Source organism: Hermetia illucens, chromosome 4, assembly GCF_905115235.1.
Source record: "Hermetia illucens chromosome 4, iHerIll2.2.curated.20191125, whole genome shotgun sequence".
Classification (NCBI taxonomy): domain Eukaryota; kingdom Metazoa; phylum Arthropoda; class Insecta; order Diptera; family Stratiomyidae; genus Hermetia; species Hermetia illucens.
The window spans coordinates 9016576-9032198 of NC_051852.1; the positions used below are offsets into that span (position 1 = coordinate 9016576).

The 15623-nt window shown below is 43.2% G+C and overlaps 1 protein-coding gene across 4 annotated transcripts in view; it reads left to right on the forward strand.

The window, feature by feature from the left end:
• Positions 1-13422, forward strand: part of LOC119654703 (influenza virus NS1A-binding protein homolog) — a 250906-nt gene extending 237484 nt beyond the window's left edge. For 3 of the 4 annotated variants that reach the window (XM_038060217.1, XM_038060218.1, XM_038060219.1), the window contains 7 exons: positions 2838-2956; positions 3409-3492; positions 3617-3919; positions 4017-4178; positions 4241-4757; positions 10720-10872; positions 10930-13422. In XM_038060217.1, the coding sequence (XP_037916145.1) occupies positions 2838-2956; positions 3409-3492; positions 3617-3919; positions 4017-4178; positions 4241-4757; positions 10720-10872; positions 10930-11927 (2336 nt within the window). In that variant the 3' untranslated portion in view covers positions 11928-13422. Of the gene's footprint in view, positions 1-2837; positions 2957-3348; positions 3493-3616; positions 3920-4016; positions 4179-4240; positions 4758-10719; positions 10873-10929 lie in introns of all 4 variants that reach the window. The other variant, XM_038060220.1, reaches the window with a different exon arrangement.
• Positions 13423-15623: the final 2201 nt, after the last annotated feature.

The following is a 15623-nucleotide window of genomic DNA, read 5'->3' on the forward strand; positions in this document are numbered from 1 at the left end:
ACCAAACTTGGTAAGATTGTGCTGCATCACTGCTCGTGGCACTAGGATGAATTTAAGGGGGGTTCCCAGCCAATGACAAAAAATTATAGTATTATACTATTATTAACTTTATTTGAACAGATATCGGCATGGAAAGTATTTCAGAGTCCAGGCACCGTATAGTGGCAACCTCCTGATTTTTTTCACATTTTTCGGTTGGGTAGTTGAGAATGGCCGCCTTAAAGAAATTATCACTTTCAACCCCCCGCACTCCCCACCTTTCCAACAAATGTCAAAACTAAGACCGGCTTTGAAAAGTACTAATCGAGACCTTTAATTTGATACCCCACGTGACTATATTTGATGAAAAAAATTTTACACCCGGTAGAGCTCCTCCAAATAGGAATTCAGGCGGGCTTCATTGGCTGGGATGTTTCTGGTGGAGGTGTAGAGGATGAAGTTATCCGCGTATTGGAGGATTGGGATTGGATTTGGGTGTGGAGTTGATCTGGGTAGGTCTGTGATGAACAGGGGGAAGAGGGTAGCGGGGAGGCCTGATCCCTGACGGATGCCAGGCGGACTGGAATATGGGGAATAGAGGTGTTCACGGAGTTGGACTTGGGATTTCCGCCCATCAAGAAAGCTAAAAATTAGCTTGCAGAGGTGCGGATGAAACTGGAGGACCTCGGAAAGTTTGTATGCGAGTCCGTATTGCCATACGGAGTCGAAAGCTTTCTTTATGTCGAGGAGACAGGCTATGGTCGGTGCATTCCGGTTGAGGCCGAGGAGGACGTCCGATTTGAGCACAAGGAGTGCATGCTCAACCGAATGTTTGGGTCGGTTGGCGAATTGGAATTGTGGGAGTGAATGGTTGGAGTCACAGTGCTCGTCGATAATGACTTTGATGATCCGCTCGAATATTTTGGCGGAGGATGAGAGGATTGAGATAGGCCTGTAGCTATCGGGATTTAGAGGATGTTGGTCCTTTTTGGGATAAGAACAATTCGAGGACTCTTCCAATCTGTTGGGAAGTGGGCGTTGATAAGGCAGTGGTTGATGATGGAGGATATAATAGGAGCAATGCTTGGGGCGTATTTCTTGACGACGATGGAGGGGATTTTGTCAAGTCCAACTGATTTTTTGTTTTTGGAGGCGGCAATGGCCGCCCTGACGGAGTCTGAACTGATAAAGTGAATGGGGAGGATGTTTTCTCGCTGACTTGGGACAGTGAGGGCGTGGGTGAAGGGATTTCGTGTGGGTTGAGGAATGAGGTAGGAGGGGTGGGTTAGGAGTTGGGAGATCTTTCCGCTTACCTCGTTATCGAAACTTGGTTCAGGGAAGTGGAGGGTGCAGTGGTGGGCTTGGAGGAAGTGGTGAGCGAGGACGTTCACTTTTTCTGTGGGTGAGATATTTTGGGGTAGGATCGCGTTTTGTTGGACTGATTTGCCTAAACGCGGGCAGGTTTTCCTGAGTTCCTTGTATGTACCAGGGTTCAATTCGGTGTTGGAGAGGCGGTTGTGGAGATATTGGGTGTATAGGGTGAGGATTCTTCTGTGGAGAGGATTGCGGAGGGTATCTATTCCTAAATAATCTGCGCCTGAGGGTCTTTTTAAAGTGGATATCGGTTAGAATGTCGTCGGTTGCGGTAGTTCAAGGGACGGGATGGGATCATTTCATCGCATACTTGCCGAATTGCTTCGATGTATTGACGAACTGTTAGGTCAATGGAGTCGTTGGGAACTGTACAGTTGGATGGGAGTAGGAGAGGTTGAAGTTTGGTTTTGGGGACTAAGTTGATATGTTTCCAAGTTGGACTAAACGACTCTGTTCGGAAGTTTTATGCGAAGGATTATGGCGTCATGATCGCTGATGTCGGGGACCGTTTCGAGGAAGGGGAGGTGTTTGGGTTGGGGATAACAGGGGAGGGGGGGGGGGATAATCAGGAAGTGGTCTAGGTATTAACGGTAGTGCGATCTGTTGTAGGTTGGAAAGGCCGGGCTGAAATGAGCTAGGTTTATGTGGGATTTGAGGTTGTGAGGAAAAGGTAGAGCTGGTCCCCGTTCTAATTCGACCGTGCATCGAACTAGGACGGGTGTCTGGCATTGAGATATCTACCAATAATCAGGGACCATTGTTTACCGGGAGAGCGGTGTCGGGACGCGCATACGGAGAAAGTCGTGAGTGTAGAGGGATTGGTTGGGACAGTAAACAGAGGCGACGAAGACCGAGGTTGATTGGGATTCGAAGGAGATTAGGGTCGTTTCGGTAGATGTGAAACATGCAATTTGGGTGTCCTGGCTAAGTGGCATTACAACGATTCACATTGACGTCACACATAATTTTCCAAAGTGATTTTCGTCACACTGCCCACCGCCTAAACTTGTTTGTCCCGAACAAGAATCGCTGCTATTCTCCGGACGTTTTAAAGGATGCCAGTCTGTCCAGGTGTATTATTTTCAATTTTGCTCTGTTCTTGCCAAACTTTCGGATCCAATAGACGATGCCATTTAATCTTTTCGCTAGTCGATAAGGCACTTCCCATTGTGACTGCAGCTTTGGCGATTTCCCTTTTCTGCGTTGTGAATTATGATTTAGCACCAGTTGATCTTCGAGAAAGCCTTCAGAATTTGCCCTTAATTCGTACCTTGCCTTCATCCTGTCACTCACGATTCGTAATTGTCCTCTATTTCATGGATCTTATCGAGTTCCTTACGCTTCTGTAGCACAAAATCTTTGCCGCCTCCCTTCATCGTATACACACTTGAATAACATCAATCATTTCGATAGCAGTAATACCATTAAAAGTTTCTATTGTCAACAACTTTCTAATTTGTTTCCTTCTTTTCTTTCCGTTACAGATGACGCAATGGAAGATTGCGGCTTCATGAAGTTTACAGATGAGCAAACGAAAGCATCGTTTCTTCAATCTTTGCACACGATGCAAAAACATCGACTGTTTTGTGATGTTGTTCTGAATGTAAGTTATCCAAAAGATAAGGCACATAAAGATACTAAAAGCTTTGAATACAAAATTTACATGTACAACAAGTTTAACGGCTGTGATATACACAAAAAAATCTGTAGCTGAAAAGCTCAAAATTGGCCTCTTCCAAAGTAGATCCACTTAAAATTACTAATCCAAACGCGTCGTTAGACATGCTAAATTTTGTATTCTATCCACAAAAAAAAAGAACGTGTTGTTTGGGTCGTAAGTTGCAGGTTAGATTCTCGCTTAATAAAAATCTCATTCTAATTTTTTTTTTATTAAAAACAGCAAAAAAAAATAAAATCATTAAAGTTGAAGAATTTGCTTATAAAATTACATTTTCCCATTTTTTTATTTCTCTTTCTCGATGTGTTTGGTAATAGACTTGCCCACAACACAAAGATTTAGGTACTTAAACACATCTTCTAATTCCTTCTACGCAGGTCGGCAATTCGGACATTTATGCACACAAAAATGTCTTGGCCTGTGTCTCATCGTATTTTATGGAGTTATTCAGCGCTGATCAGGTATAACATTTCAATTTGTGGTGTTTTAATATCTATTTCAACCATGAATTTAGGTCCTTGATTGAGCAGAACCGTACTAATCAATTTTCCTACGTTTCTTTGCTAATGAAATTTTTCTGTATAGGAATCGGTTAAGACGCATAGCGAGGAGATTCCTAGCTTTCGTTTGAATGGCGGAATAACAAAAACGGCCCTGCAGATCCTTATCGATTATGCCTATACAACTGTACTTGAAGTTCCTGATACATTAGTGAAAGATGTCTATTTGGCGGCCTGGAAGCTACGTATGGAGCGTGTGGTGAAACAGTGCGCTCAGCATTTAATTTCGGAGATGACGGCTGATCTGTGCATTGAAATACGTTCGTTACCTGGTATCGATAAGAATAAGAGTTTTGTACAAGAGGTTGATGCATTTATTGATAAAGAGGTAATAACATGACTCTAAAACGGCTAAGTGTGTTCACTTTAAACGAGCCATTAAACTCTTATCAACTCCGGTGCTAATTACAATATTCTCCTTCTAGTTTCCCGCTGTCTCCGAAACAGCTGAATTCCTCCAACTACCTTGCGCTCAAATCGACGTGCTATACCAAACCAAGCAGGAAATGTCGCTTGTCACATCCGGATCGTTGTGTCGTTTGGTGTTCGACTGGATCAAAAAACAATTAACTGACGAGCACTTGACGGTAAACAAACAACGCTCCCACTTACGATCACAAGTTTCCATTAATCATCTTGACATTTTCAGTACAACCAACTAATGGAGCGTTCCCATCTCCTCTACCTTGCGCTTGACAATTCCCTACAAGATTGTTCTGGCTTACCATCCGGCCACGAGTCTGATACCGAATTGGTCCAAGACTACAAGCGTTTGGTACTCAAATGCCCGAATAATAAACCAAAGAAGAAGTTATTGGCAGCAACGGGACGTCCACGTGTTTTAATCTATTCCCGTGATATTAATGAGCGTGAAGAGGAAATACTTTATGAGCCCGATTGGAATTTCATCAGTTCGGCAAAATGTGGAGAGAATACTTTTGTTGCGCTCGCTACGGTGAATGGTACATTGATGAGGGTATCGGTGAAGATGAGGCTTAATACGGTGAATAGTTCACCAACTGCTTCGCCGGATTTGGTGAAGAAGAATACAGAGAAGGCAATGAATGGTGGTAAGGATTTGGATCTTTTCTGTGAAGTTGCAACAATGTCTGGACCAAAATGTGGATTGGGAGTCACCGATTTGGAGGGAAAACTTCTTGTTTGTGGTAAGTGTCCTATTTTTTAGAAGTATAATTCAAATAAGCATTCCACTTAGAGTAACTATAGTCAAAATCCTCTAACAACTTTAAAAATGCAATATTTCATTATAATAATATAATAATTTGTAGTTTCAAATAATTTGCTCTAGTCGTTGTTCCAAAAATCGCGATCTTAGTTCAATTCACAAAGGACTGAACAGGGGACATGTATGTCTGACCTCCTCTTCCTCATTGTGGCGTTATATAAAGCATTGTAGAAGTAACTGATTTGATTTACACGATCATATTACCCTTACCACCCTCATCTGACTGATTGATGTGATACCACTTCATTTTGTGAAAAAAAGTGATTACAAAGTAATATGGCAAACATCATTTTTCATTATCTCAAGGGTATAGGCTCTGTCATATCCCAGAGCACACTCGATATTCGATATTACAAAATATTATCTCTAGAGTGATATTTGCCCTGCATTTATCACGTTCGTGAAGTATATATGGCAACGCCAAATAGGTACTGAATGAAGAGTCAACTTTCTTTCATGCAAGAAAAGAAAAAAAGCAAAATTCCATCCTAGTGGAATGAAAGCGCCTTAGTTTGTGTAATAAAAGTGATCACACACAACCAGTAAATTATTTTGCAAGCCAAAGCCAGCAATTAACAGATAGTCAGCATCGGCACTTGACGACTGCAACTGCTACTGCCACTTGTAGTGGAAAGAACGGTGCATGTGTGGAATGATACTGTATTACTTGGTGATGTGATATCACATTAGCACGGACGTTACAAAGCATCTCACGATAATGTCACTATCACTTCTCCCCTGGATGGTGATGCAGTGACGTTAAGTAATATTATGATGTAGTGCTGTTTGGTGATGTGATATTTAAATCAGGTTCGGTGATTATATTAAGATTCATTCTAGCGATTCGTCATGAATTTTTGATGATGAAGACATAGAGTTAGGTTTCCCGTAAATAATTGATGCTTTGGGTAAAATGTTGACATCGCACCAGAACTTTCTGCATTAACTGGCTAGCGGGGCCAGGTAATTAGGCATCCATGAACGCTCTCAAGAACTCTATAAATGACCGAAGTAAAGATATTTATCACATTTAGAAAAATTACTAGAAGTGCCCTTATTTCAAAATTGGAACTGATTAGCAGAAAAAAGTCTTTCTAATGATCGAAAAGGTTAACGGATGATTGGATGATCTTTCCGGCTTGCTAATAAAGAGATCAAATATAAACAGATAACGGTGACCTTTGATTGTTGAAGTCCGCTAGTATTTAAGGGCAACTATTCTGAAGTCCTCGTCAACATGCACTTGGTTGCTCCTTGGCTACACAATTTGGGAAGGTGGAATTCTTGCCATTTGATTTCGTGCCTTACACAATTTTATACAACGATACACGTGTTTTAAGTCCGGGATGAGTTTTAAACTACATTACCCAAATATCAACCGAGCCTCAGTTGTTTATGAGGGAGTTGGTATACCATCTTTGATTGTGTAGCTGAGGCTTTTTCTTCCAAGATAGGCCAGACGGAGTAATCAATTCGGCCGAATGCGTCCGTATCCAGTCCTTTTAAAGCCTAAATACGTCGATGTCAGAGTGTTGGGTGGCTTCCGAACTTCTCCTAAAACCCACTATTACTAGCTAGTGACATTGATATTTATATTTTTTTTATGATGATCAATGGCGTCTTCTCAATTACACAGATCCCTGCCCACACCATCACCGAGACTGAAAAAGGACTGTGGCCAGGGGTCTTCTGAACCGCAGTCTTCTGCTGGTCTTTCTTTAGTAATTATCGGCTATTCTGGTGATTGTACAGTGACTCAATAGCGAAATTTTCCTCGCCGATGAAAAGCGCCTTCAAGAAGTGAGCAGAGAAATCATTCAGCGAGTTTTCGCGAGCTATGTCGCTATCATCTTCTCATTTAGGAAGTGAACACGGGTGATTTTCTAGTTGGGCATCTTTAGTTTTTTTTTGGCCATGTTTCGGAGGCTACCTTCGAGCTCCTTTGCCACCTTGTACATCGAATTCTCCAGATTTATCTTAATTCGGCAGCACATCTTCTGCTTTTTTCGGAGTAATAGATTTGGGTGCGCGACGGCGCTTCGAGGACGGTTCACAGTCCCTTCAGTCTCTGTGAAACGTTTTATATGCCCATAGCCACTCAATGGTTTGAAATTAATCGTTTAGATAATGTCGGCTGTCTTCATTTGCCGGTGTGCCAGAGGGTCGCAAGATGCAGACTCAGTATAAACCAAACCAAAACGGAACTGATGCTATTCGCCACCAAGACAATGAATGAACAAAGATTGGTTCTTTCTAACAATGTAAAATGTCTGGGTGTAATGTAGAATCCTAAACTAAATTGTATATTGAACATAGAACTGAGGGTTAAGAAGGCTTGTGTAGTCTCCTATGCCTGTAAGAGAACCTTTGCAAAGAAATGGGATCTCCTGCCGAGGATGGTTTTCTGGATGTACACCGCTGTGGTGCGTCCAATCCTAACGTATGGCTGTATTGTATTGTGGCAGGCTTTGAGCAAAAAGTACAATAGAACAAAGCTTAACAGGATTCAAAGAACCGCGTGTGCAGATGCTACCAAAGCTCTGGAGTCCTGCTCGGTAGATGCTCTCAATGTACTCCTGCTACTCCTCCCCTTAGACCTCTAGATTAAATACGTTGTAGCATGCAGTGCTGTCAGACAACGTGAGTCCAGATGCTGGACAGCGAAGCCCTACGGTGACAGTAACATCCTAGACGAAGTACCTCGGTGCAATATCGGCATTCCTCACCCACTATGCCACACGCAAGCTGAACCTCAGGGGAAATTTTACTGTGGACTTTCCAACCAAGGACACATTATTTTTAATCGATGATCAAAGATGGCCTGTGGAGTGGGTGCGGGGGTTTTCTCGAACATTCACAGTGTATCCGAGTCATATGTTCTCCCAGGTTTCACCAATGTATTCCAAATGGAAGTACTAGCGATACTGAAAGTCTGTCAATGGCTGGAGCATGATTCGAGTCCCATAACACTAATTGTAACATAGCCATTCTGACCGACAGTCAAGCGACCATTAATGCCATGTACTCAGCGATTCCAGGCTGGTGGGGGAGTGCAGAATCCCGCTGGACAGTCTGGGCGGCATGCTCAAGGTCACCCTCCTCTGGATTCCCGGTCATAGGAACATAGAGGGGAATCAGCGGGCTGACGGATTGACCAGGCAGGGCTCTCTTCTTGGTAGTTCTTCGTCGGGCGACTGTCAAGGGCGGAATCTACTCGCACTACTTAGCAGCCGGGTGCCTTAGAAGGCGATGGCTTACCGCCTGTGCCAAGTCAAGGAGGATTTGGACCGCTTATAACGATTGACGGACGATATCTCGTAACGTATAAAATGGACTTAATGTAACCTAGCCTTTTAACCCTAAGTAAAGCATTCCAGATGCCCTCCCTTATCACGCAGTCGAGATCTTTTTAGAAATCGATGAAGAGCAGACGAGGCGGAGATCTGAATTCCACAGACTGCTACAAAATGATCTGCAGAGTATCAATGTGCTTAGTGCGGACGGATCTAGAGCGGAACACAGTCTGCATTCTGTCGATTAAACTTTGGAGTTGTTTTTTAATGCGTTCTAGGATAATTTTAACTATTATCTTTGCAGCGGTACGAGACACGCGAATATCCCTCCAATTGTCGCGAAGAAGATGGGCACCCTTATTCGGAATCATTCCGAATTCCCCTTCCGGATCATTCCCTTTTTTATAGGCTGGGAAAGATCTCAGGATTCTAGGATTTACGGATCAGTGCAGAAGCAGCTCTGTAGAGAACGCTGCGATGAAGAGATCCGCTGGAAGACCATCAAACCCCGTGGACTTTCCTTGCTTGAGCGCATTGATGGGCGAGGTAATCTCTCTTCTCTTTGGAGGAGTAGTCGGCATCCGCTCTTAGACTGACTATTTGATCCACAAGAGGAGGAACTGCACCATTTATTGTGTGGTTCAGAATCGTTTTGAAATATTCCCTTCATCTCTTATGGTGCTCGTCATCTTGGGTGAGGAGTTTACCGTTAATGTCCATAACAGGACCATCGTGAAGCTTGTGACCATCTTCGAGATGCTGTATATTGTATCGAAATCGTAATTATTTTCAGCAGCTTCTGCTTCCCTGACTAGCGCAATAAGGAATTTCTTTTCCTCAATTTTCGTGATTTTTCGCGGTACTGGAGCTCAAGTGCGTCACGTTCGTCCCCACTCGCGATGGCAATAAGATGCTTCAATTCTTTATTCTCCGAAACGTCGTCATGTCCGGCATATATGTTAGATCGCCCTTTCGGGACGTAGTCAACAACCTCATTTGCACCGGAGAGAAGAGCATTTTGGATGGCGGCCTAGTGGTCATCAACTTCTTTTTGTTGAACTCTTCAAGATTTCTGCCCTCTGATCAGCATCATCCCATTGTTGAACGGCATTCGGGTTTCGTAAGCGAACAGCGCGAAGCAAAGATGAGCATCAAGTCATGGTCTCATCTCAGGCTGATGTCTGTGCCTATCTTATTTTGCACTTCCAGAAGGCAACTGATAAATGTACTGCTGATCGTGATACAGTCGGATTAGATGTACGTTCCCGGTTAGTTGTGACCCAACAGATCTCATGGCAGACTGTGCTCAAACAATGTGTCGCCAATGACGAGGTTGTGGAAGTTGCGAAAAGTCGTAGTCCCTAAGATTGGCTTTCCCCATCACATGTTTGAGAATGGTGTTATCAATACCCAATTCGGCATTTAGATCACTTACCACTTACCACAATAGTAATGTCACCTTTAGGCTCATTTCATACATATACGGTTCCATTCGGTTCAGTCCATTTTAGGTTTAATTTAGGTTGTTGCCGACAGGTGTGGAACGGATTTTCGGTTTCAATTCGGTGTCTTTTCGGGACCTAATTGAAACCGTATAGAACCGAATGCTCCCACAACAGGAATATGTTTTATCAGGTTTCAATGCAGTTCGAATTCGTGCGCAGGGAACAAAAAGCAATCAATTTGTTAAATGTTGTCAGGTTTTCATTGAATGAAATGTGCAGTTTGCCGAATGGAACCGTGTATGGGTGAAAGTGTTTCATTCAGTTCAGTTTATTTTAGGTTTCGACTGAAAACAGACCGAAACAAATGGAACCGTATATGTGTCAAACAAGTGTCAGGAAGCCTGCCCTCGACTGCGTTGAGTAGCTCATAGAAACCCTCCTTCTTCTTTGCATCGGTCATCGTTGGTACGTAGTATTGCCCAACTGAGGTTCTCCTCGCAGCCTAGATCGGAATCTCGTAGTTAGCATTTTGTCCAACACTGATTCCTAGGTTCCTAGGACAACAAGGCGTGTCAAGCGATTGTGGTAAGCATTAATTTGACATTGGGTTCCCGGCAGGCTCCCCAGAGTCCAACCGTCTTATCTCGCTTAACCCTCGAATGTCCAGTCTGTGTAGCAGAAATTTTCGCTGAAGTTCGAGTGAGTGGGCATTCTGATGATACTGTTGTCGATAAGCGTTTGCATATTCTAGAGAACAATCTTGTACCATTGATGGAAGCCAAGGTTGGAGTCGAGGGATCGGTGTAATTCCGAGGCGTGGTAGCCGTTTCCGAAACATAATCATTTTGGTGAGTTGCAGGCTCATTTATACACGCATTTTACGACAAGCAGGGAATATTTTGAACTCTAAAACTTCCAACTTGTAGAGAAGTCGCTACTTTAGTGGGGCTTCAATTTCCCGAAAACACCACTAGTCCCGGTGGGATTGGCCCACCTACTCCCTGAAACGCTAAGGTGTTATACGGACATTAAGACTGTAATGACTATTCCTTTGTCCTTTCATATGGGCCAATCTATCATTTTAGTTCAATTTGTTTGAAGCTATAGCGGTTTGTCTTATTATTCTATTTATATTTCATTCAAGGTGGCTATGATCGAGCCGAGTGTCTACGGAAAGTCGAATCTTATTGCCCAGAAACTAATGTTTGGACACCAGAATTTAACATGATTGAAGCTCGCGGAAGGGTTCAAATTGCCACGGTTAAAGGCATCGTCTATGCAGTTGGCGGCAGCAACGGTAACAAATTAAAAATATCTAAATCTCACCCGTAAGTTATCATTAATACTTTAACAGGTACCACTGAACTTGATACTGTTGAGTGTCTCAAACCGGGAGCTCAAAAATGGCAAAAATGCAGTTCCTTGCCATTGGCTCGAAGTAATGCTGGCGTCTGCAGTCTTAATGGAAAATTGTATTGCATCGGAGGATGGAACGGCCAAAGTGGCATCAGACAATGTGATGTGTTCTCCCCGGAGGAAGGCAAGTGGACATCATTGTGTCCATTGAATACTGGTCGGTATCAAGCCGGTGTGACAGATTCCAATGGAAAACTTTGGGCTGTTGGAGGAAGTGACGCTTGGAACTGTTTGGGATCGGTAGAAGTTTATGATCCTGAAACTGATCAATGGACATACTCGTCACCATTGATAACAGCACGCAGGGGTTGTGGGTTGGCCGCGTTCCAGGGAAAACTTTATGCCGTGGGTGGTAGTGATGGAACTCAATCGCTAAGCTCAACTGAGATCTTCGATGAAGAGACGAAGACTTGGGTTCTTGGCCCATCCTTGATAACGCCTCGTTCCAATGTCTCCGTTGTGGTTGTTCAGAATAAACTGTACGCGATTGGAGGATTCTCTGGTAAAAGCTTTCTGAACACCATGGAATATTTGGACCCAGCAACCAACGAGTGGACCCGATTCGTCCCGCATCAACATGACACAGAGAAAATAACAAAAGTATTGAAGTCACAGAAGAGCATCCTGGAGAATGGTAACCAGTCGATGGCAATCACCAACGGGATTAATGGTCATCATGACGGTAACAAGTCTCGAACGCTCAACGGCGATTGTGACAACCACAAAGAGGAGAGCCTAAAAGAATCGAAGACTGGGTCGCCGAAAGCTGACATAAACCGTAGTTGTTCTAATGATACATCAACCAAAACATCAATATCCTCATTGTCATCATCATCATTGTGCCAAGAGAATGGCATCAATTCGAATTCAAATCATGATCTTCTGGACGAGTGTGATGTCGCCACCGTGAATCAGAGCAGTGATAGTGATAATTAAGTTGTAGTCGGTAAGAAGCAAAGAAAATCTAAAAAAAATCCACTTTTTAGACGTTAAGGAACGAATGTAACATTTTTATATATATACATACATATTTCCATATTAAAATACAATAAAGATTGCATTGCGGGGTGAGTGTTTATTGATCCGTTTCACGAAGTACTTTGAAATGTTTGTACGATGCCTTTCTATCCGGTCATTAGCTGTGATGAAACGAAACTATGATCATGAAAACATATCGGAAAACTGTAGTTCTTGTTGAATTCCACTTCTTAGATTGTTTATTTCAGTTAGGATTTGTGAACAGGGAAGCCGGGCAAGGTTAACCTATTTTTTTTTTAATTTGTTTTACTCGAATTTTAAGTGAGAAATTTTCAATTTATCGTTTTGGAATATGGCTTTGCTCGCGCGCAGCTGTGCGGATGAATGGACACTCCACCCGAGTAACTAAATCAGTTCTATGATCCGACCAAAATATAATTGCATGTTTACATGAAACCAACTCTAATGGGAGTTATCTTCTTCTAAGAGCCTTTAATGAGTAGCTAAAAATTGCAAAGACAGGACACGCTTGAATGCATCCCCCTTCAAGTCGATCAGTCTTAGTTTTGTGTGTATGTTACCTTTTGTGCATGCAAAACATTTGAATATATATAAATGTACCAAAGCTTTTATTATAAAAAGGGCTGGCCTGGAGAAATTTTGGAAATCTCCTGCCAGTCGCTAACCGAATATATCACAAAACGATTGAGCCCTGGCCATTCAATGGCGAGAGGTTCAACACGATGACACTAACAAATTGACTGAAAACTAAACAGAAACTTAAATGGTCTTTCAAAATACGGTTTTCCTCCGATTAACGAACGCTGCCAGTTTATTATTGTATTATATTTTCAAAATAATGAGTAATTTTCTAACGATAAATTGTACATCAACATTTGAGAGGGGCTCGCTTGAAAGGGATGCATTTAACTCTCCTGTGCCAATGAAAATTCAAATCTTTTCGGGAGAAAGAAGCTAAATTTATGGCAAATTCAATACGAAACTTATGATTTTATATTTAATAAAAGCAAATAAAAATACAATTGCAATTGTCTAAAGGGATTAGATTAAACTAATGCTAAGAAAATGCTAAACAAAATTAAAAAGAAAAAAACACATTGTACAAGATTTATTATGATGAATAAATGAAAAGAAAGCAAAAAAATCTATGATAAGACGAGAGAGAGATTAATGATATAAAATTGATATTGATTGATGTAATAAATGATCTTTATATATTGTATATGAAATGGTAGCGGAAGCGGCAGTGATAGGCGATCTGCTCACGATGCATAAGAAAAGTGAATATGAAAGAAACAAACAGAATTGCTATGAAATGTTAAAAAGTAAAATATTATATATATAAAAAGACATAATGTGTTTTTGCTCCTAAATATTGTAAATTTATCATTTTTTAACAAAATTCTTAATTAAAATCTGAAATCTATCTGAAGAGTTTGTTTTCTTTGGGGGTCGATTTTTGGGAGGTTTTTAAATGTAGCTATAGGAGTCGGTATTCTCTAGCTGTGCAGGCAATGGAGTGGTATTTTTTTTTGGGAGTAGGGTAGGAGAATGCGTTTACGCACAGAGTGTTGGACTCCCGCAACAGCACGCTTGAGCCGTTTGAGACATCACTTCAGACTAGCCCTCCCGCTCTCCCGGCTTTATGAGCCTTCAAGTCAGGGAATTCCTTTCACCAACGGGAGGAGACGGGAGGAAGGGAGTTGTTAGTTCAGGGAACCGCTTACCGTCCGACCCCTCCACCGGTCGAAATCAATCTTCTTCGCAATAAGAATAGCCCGAACATAATGCGCAATGCGATTCCAGCTACCAGCGCTCTTCAGCATCTCTCTGACAATGTTGTTTGGAGAGAGGTCCCCTGTGTCTGCATAAAGCTGCTGATGAAATCCGTCCTACCTCTTGCAAGAGAAAAAAATGTGTTCAGCATCGTCCGCCGCTCCATTGCAGAATAGACAATCAGGAGATCGCGCCTTCCCGATCCTGTGCAGGTAATACTGAAAACCTCCATGTCCACTTAGAAATTGGGTAAGGAAGTAATCAATCTCACCGTGCGTTCTGTTCAACAACGGGTCTAATTTGTCGATGAGCCACGCAGTCCATCTGCTCCTTGGCTTATTTTGCCACTCGGTAAGGGTGCGTTGACGTTCTTCACGGGCAACCACCTCTCTTAAGTTTTCGCCCTTCCGGCGGTAGATAGCTTCGCGCTCTTTGGCAAGGAAAGCAACGGGGATAACTCCCACGATTACCATCACAGCCGACTCGGAGATGGTGCGATAAGCAACGCTACTCGCAAACCTCCCCGCCTCTGCACTTCAGCATGATGTACCTCCTTGTCAAGGGCATCAACCTACCTCCGTACCATAGAGCAGAATCGACTGCGTTGCTCCCATAAGGAAACGTCTCCTAGTTGACATAGGGCTCTCGACATTCGCCATTAGCCGATTCAAGGCCGCGACTGCTGCTGCTTTGATTTGCTCGAAGAAGCTCATCTTCGAGTCGAACATTAAACCAAGGTATTTAACCGCTGGTTATGACTCTATAGTCGGCTCGCCGATCGATATGGGACGCAGGGTCGGGTTTCTCCTTCTGGTCAAGATGACTGCTTCTTTTTTTCCAGCGCAAGGCTGAAACCATGAGCAGTCATCGATCCGCTTACCCGTCGCATCAATATGGCAAGTCTACTTTGCGCCTGTTCAACAGTGCGTCCGGCAACAAGTGCTGTACCGTCGTCTGCATAACCGACCAGATGCGACTTTTCGGGCGTATTGAGTCTCAGCAGACTATCGTAGGAAACGTTCAAAGGTCCGGCCCTAGGATGGATCCTTGTGCTACTCCCGAAGTGATTTCCATCCTCCTTTGGCCCTCTAGCGTCTCATAGAGCAGGGAGCGGTCTTTCAGATAATCCCCCAATATCCGCAAGAGATAGCATGGCACGTGAAATGAGTTTTCTAGGGTGCCTAGCATATCTCTCCATCTTACGACATTGAAGGCATTTCTGACATCAAGTGTTATGGGGAGCTCAATGAACCGCATCTACGACCTCCATAACAGCATCCACTGTAGATCTCCCTGTTCTGAACCCGAACTGCCTTGCTGATAAGTCCCCGGCAACACGGATCACTTCAGCCGTGTCAAGCATACACAACGGTCGGTGTGCAGACGGGAGTTCCGGGTCTCCTTTACCCTTACTGATCAACACTAGTCTGCCCACTTTCCAGCGACAAGGAAAAATGCCCTCCTTTAAGCAAGCGTTGAATACTTCAAGCAGCAATTCTGGCCGCTGGCGAAACACCAGTTTGTAAACTTCTGCCGGGATGCCATCAGAGTCCGGCGCCTTCTTCTTTTTCATAGTGAGAACCGCTTCTTCGAGCTCTCTCATTGTGAAAAGGGAGCAATCCTCGACACCTTCCACGCTATTTACATCAATCCCTACCGGATGTCTGGGGAATAACGTCCGTACAATGCGGCCCATCTGGTCGGTATGCAGGACCTCCGCAAGGCCCCGAGTTTTCGGGTGACAACCTTATAGCCAAGTCCCTACGGGTCCTCATTCACCTCGTTAACAAGATTCTGCCAGCCGTGAGCTTTGATTTTATTTATAGCGCTGTGGAGTCTCCTTTTTGCTGATCTATA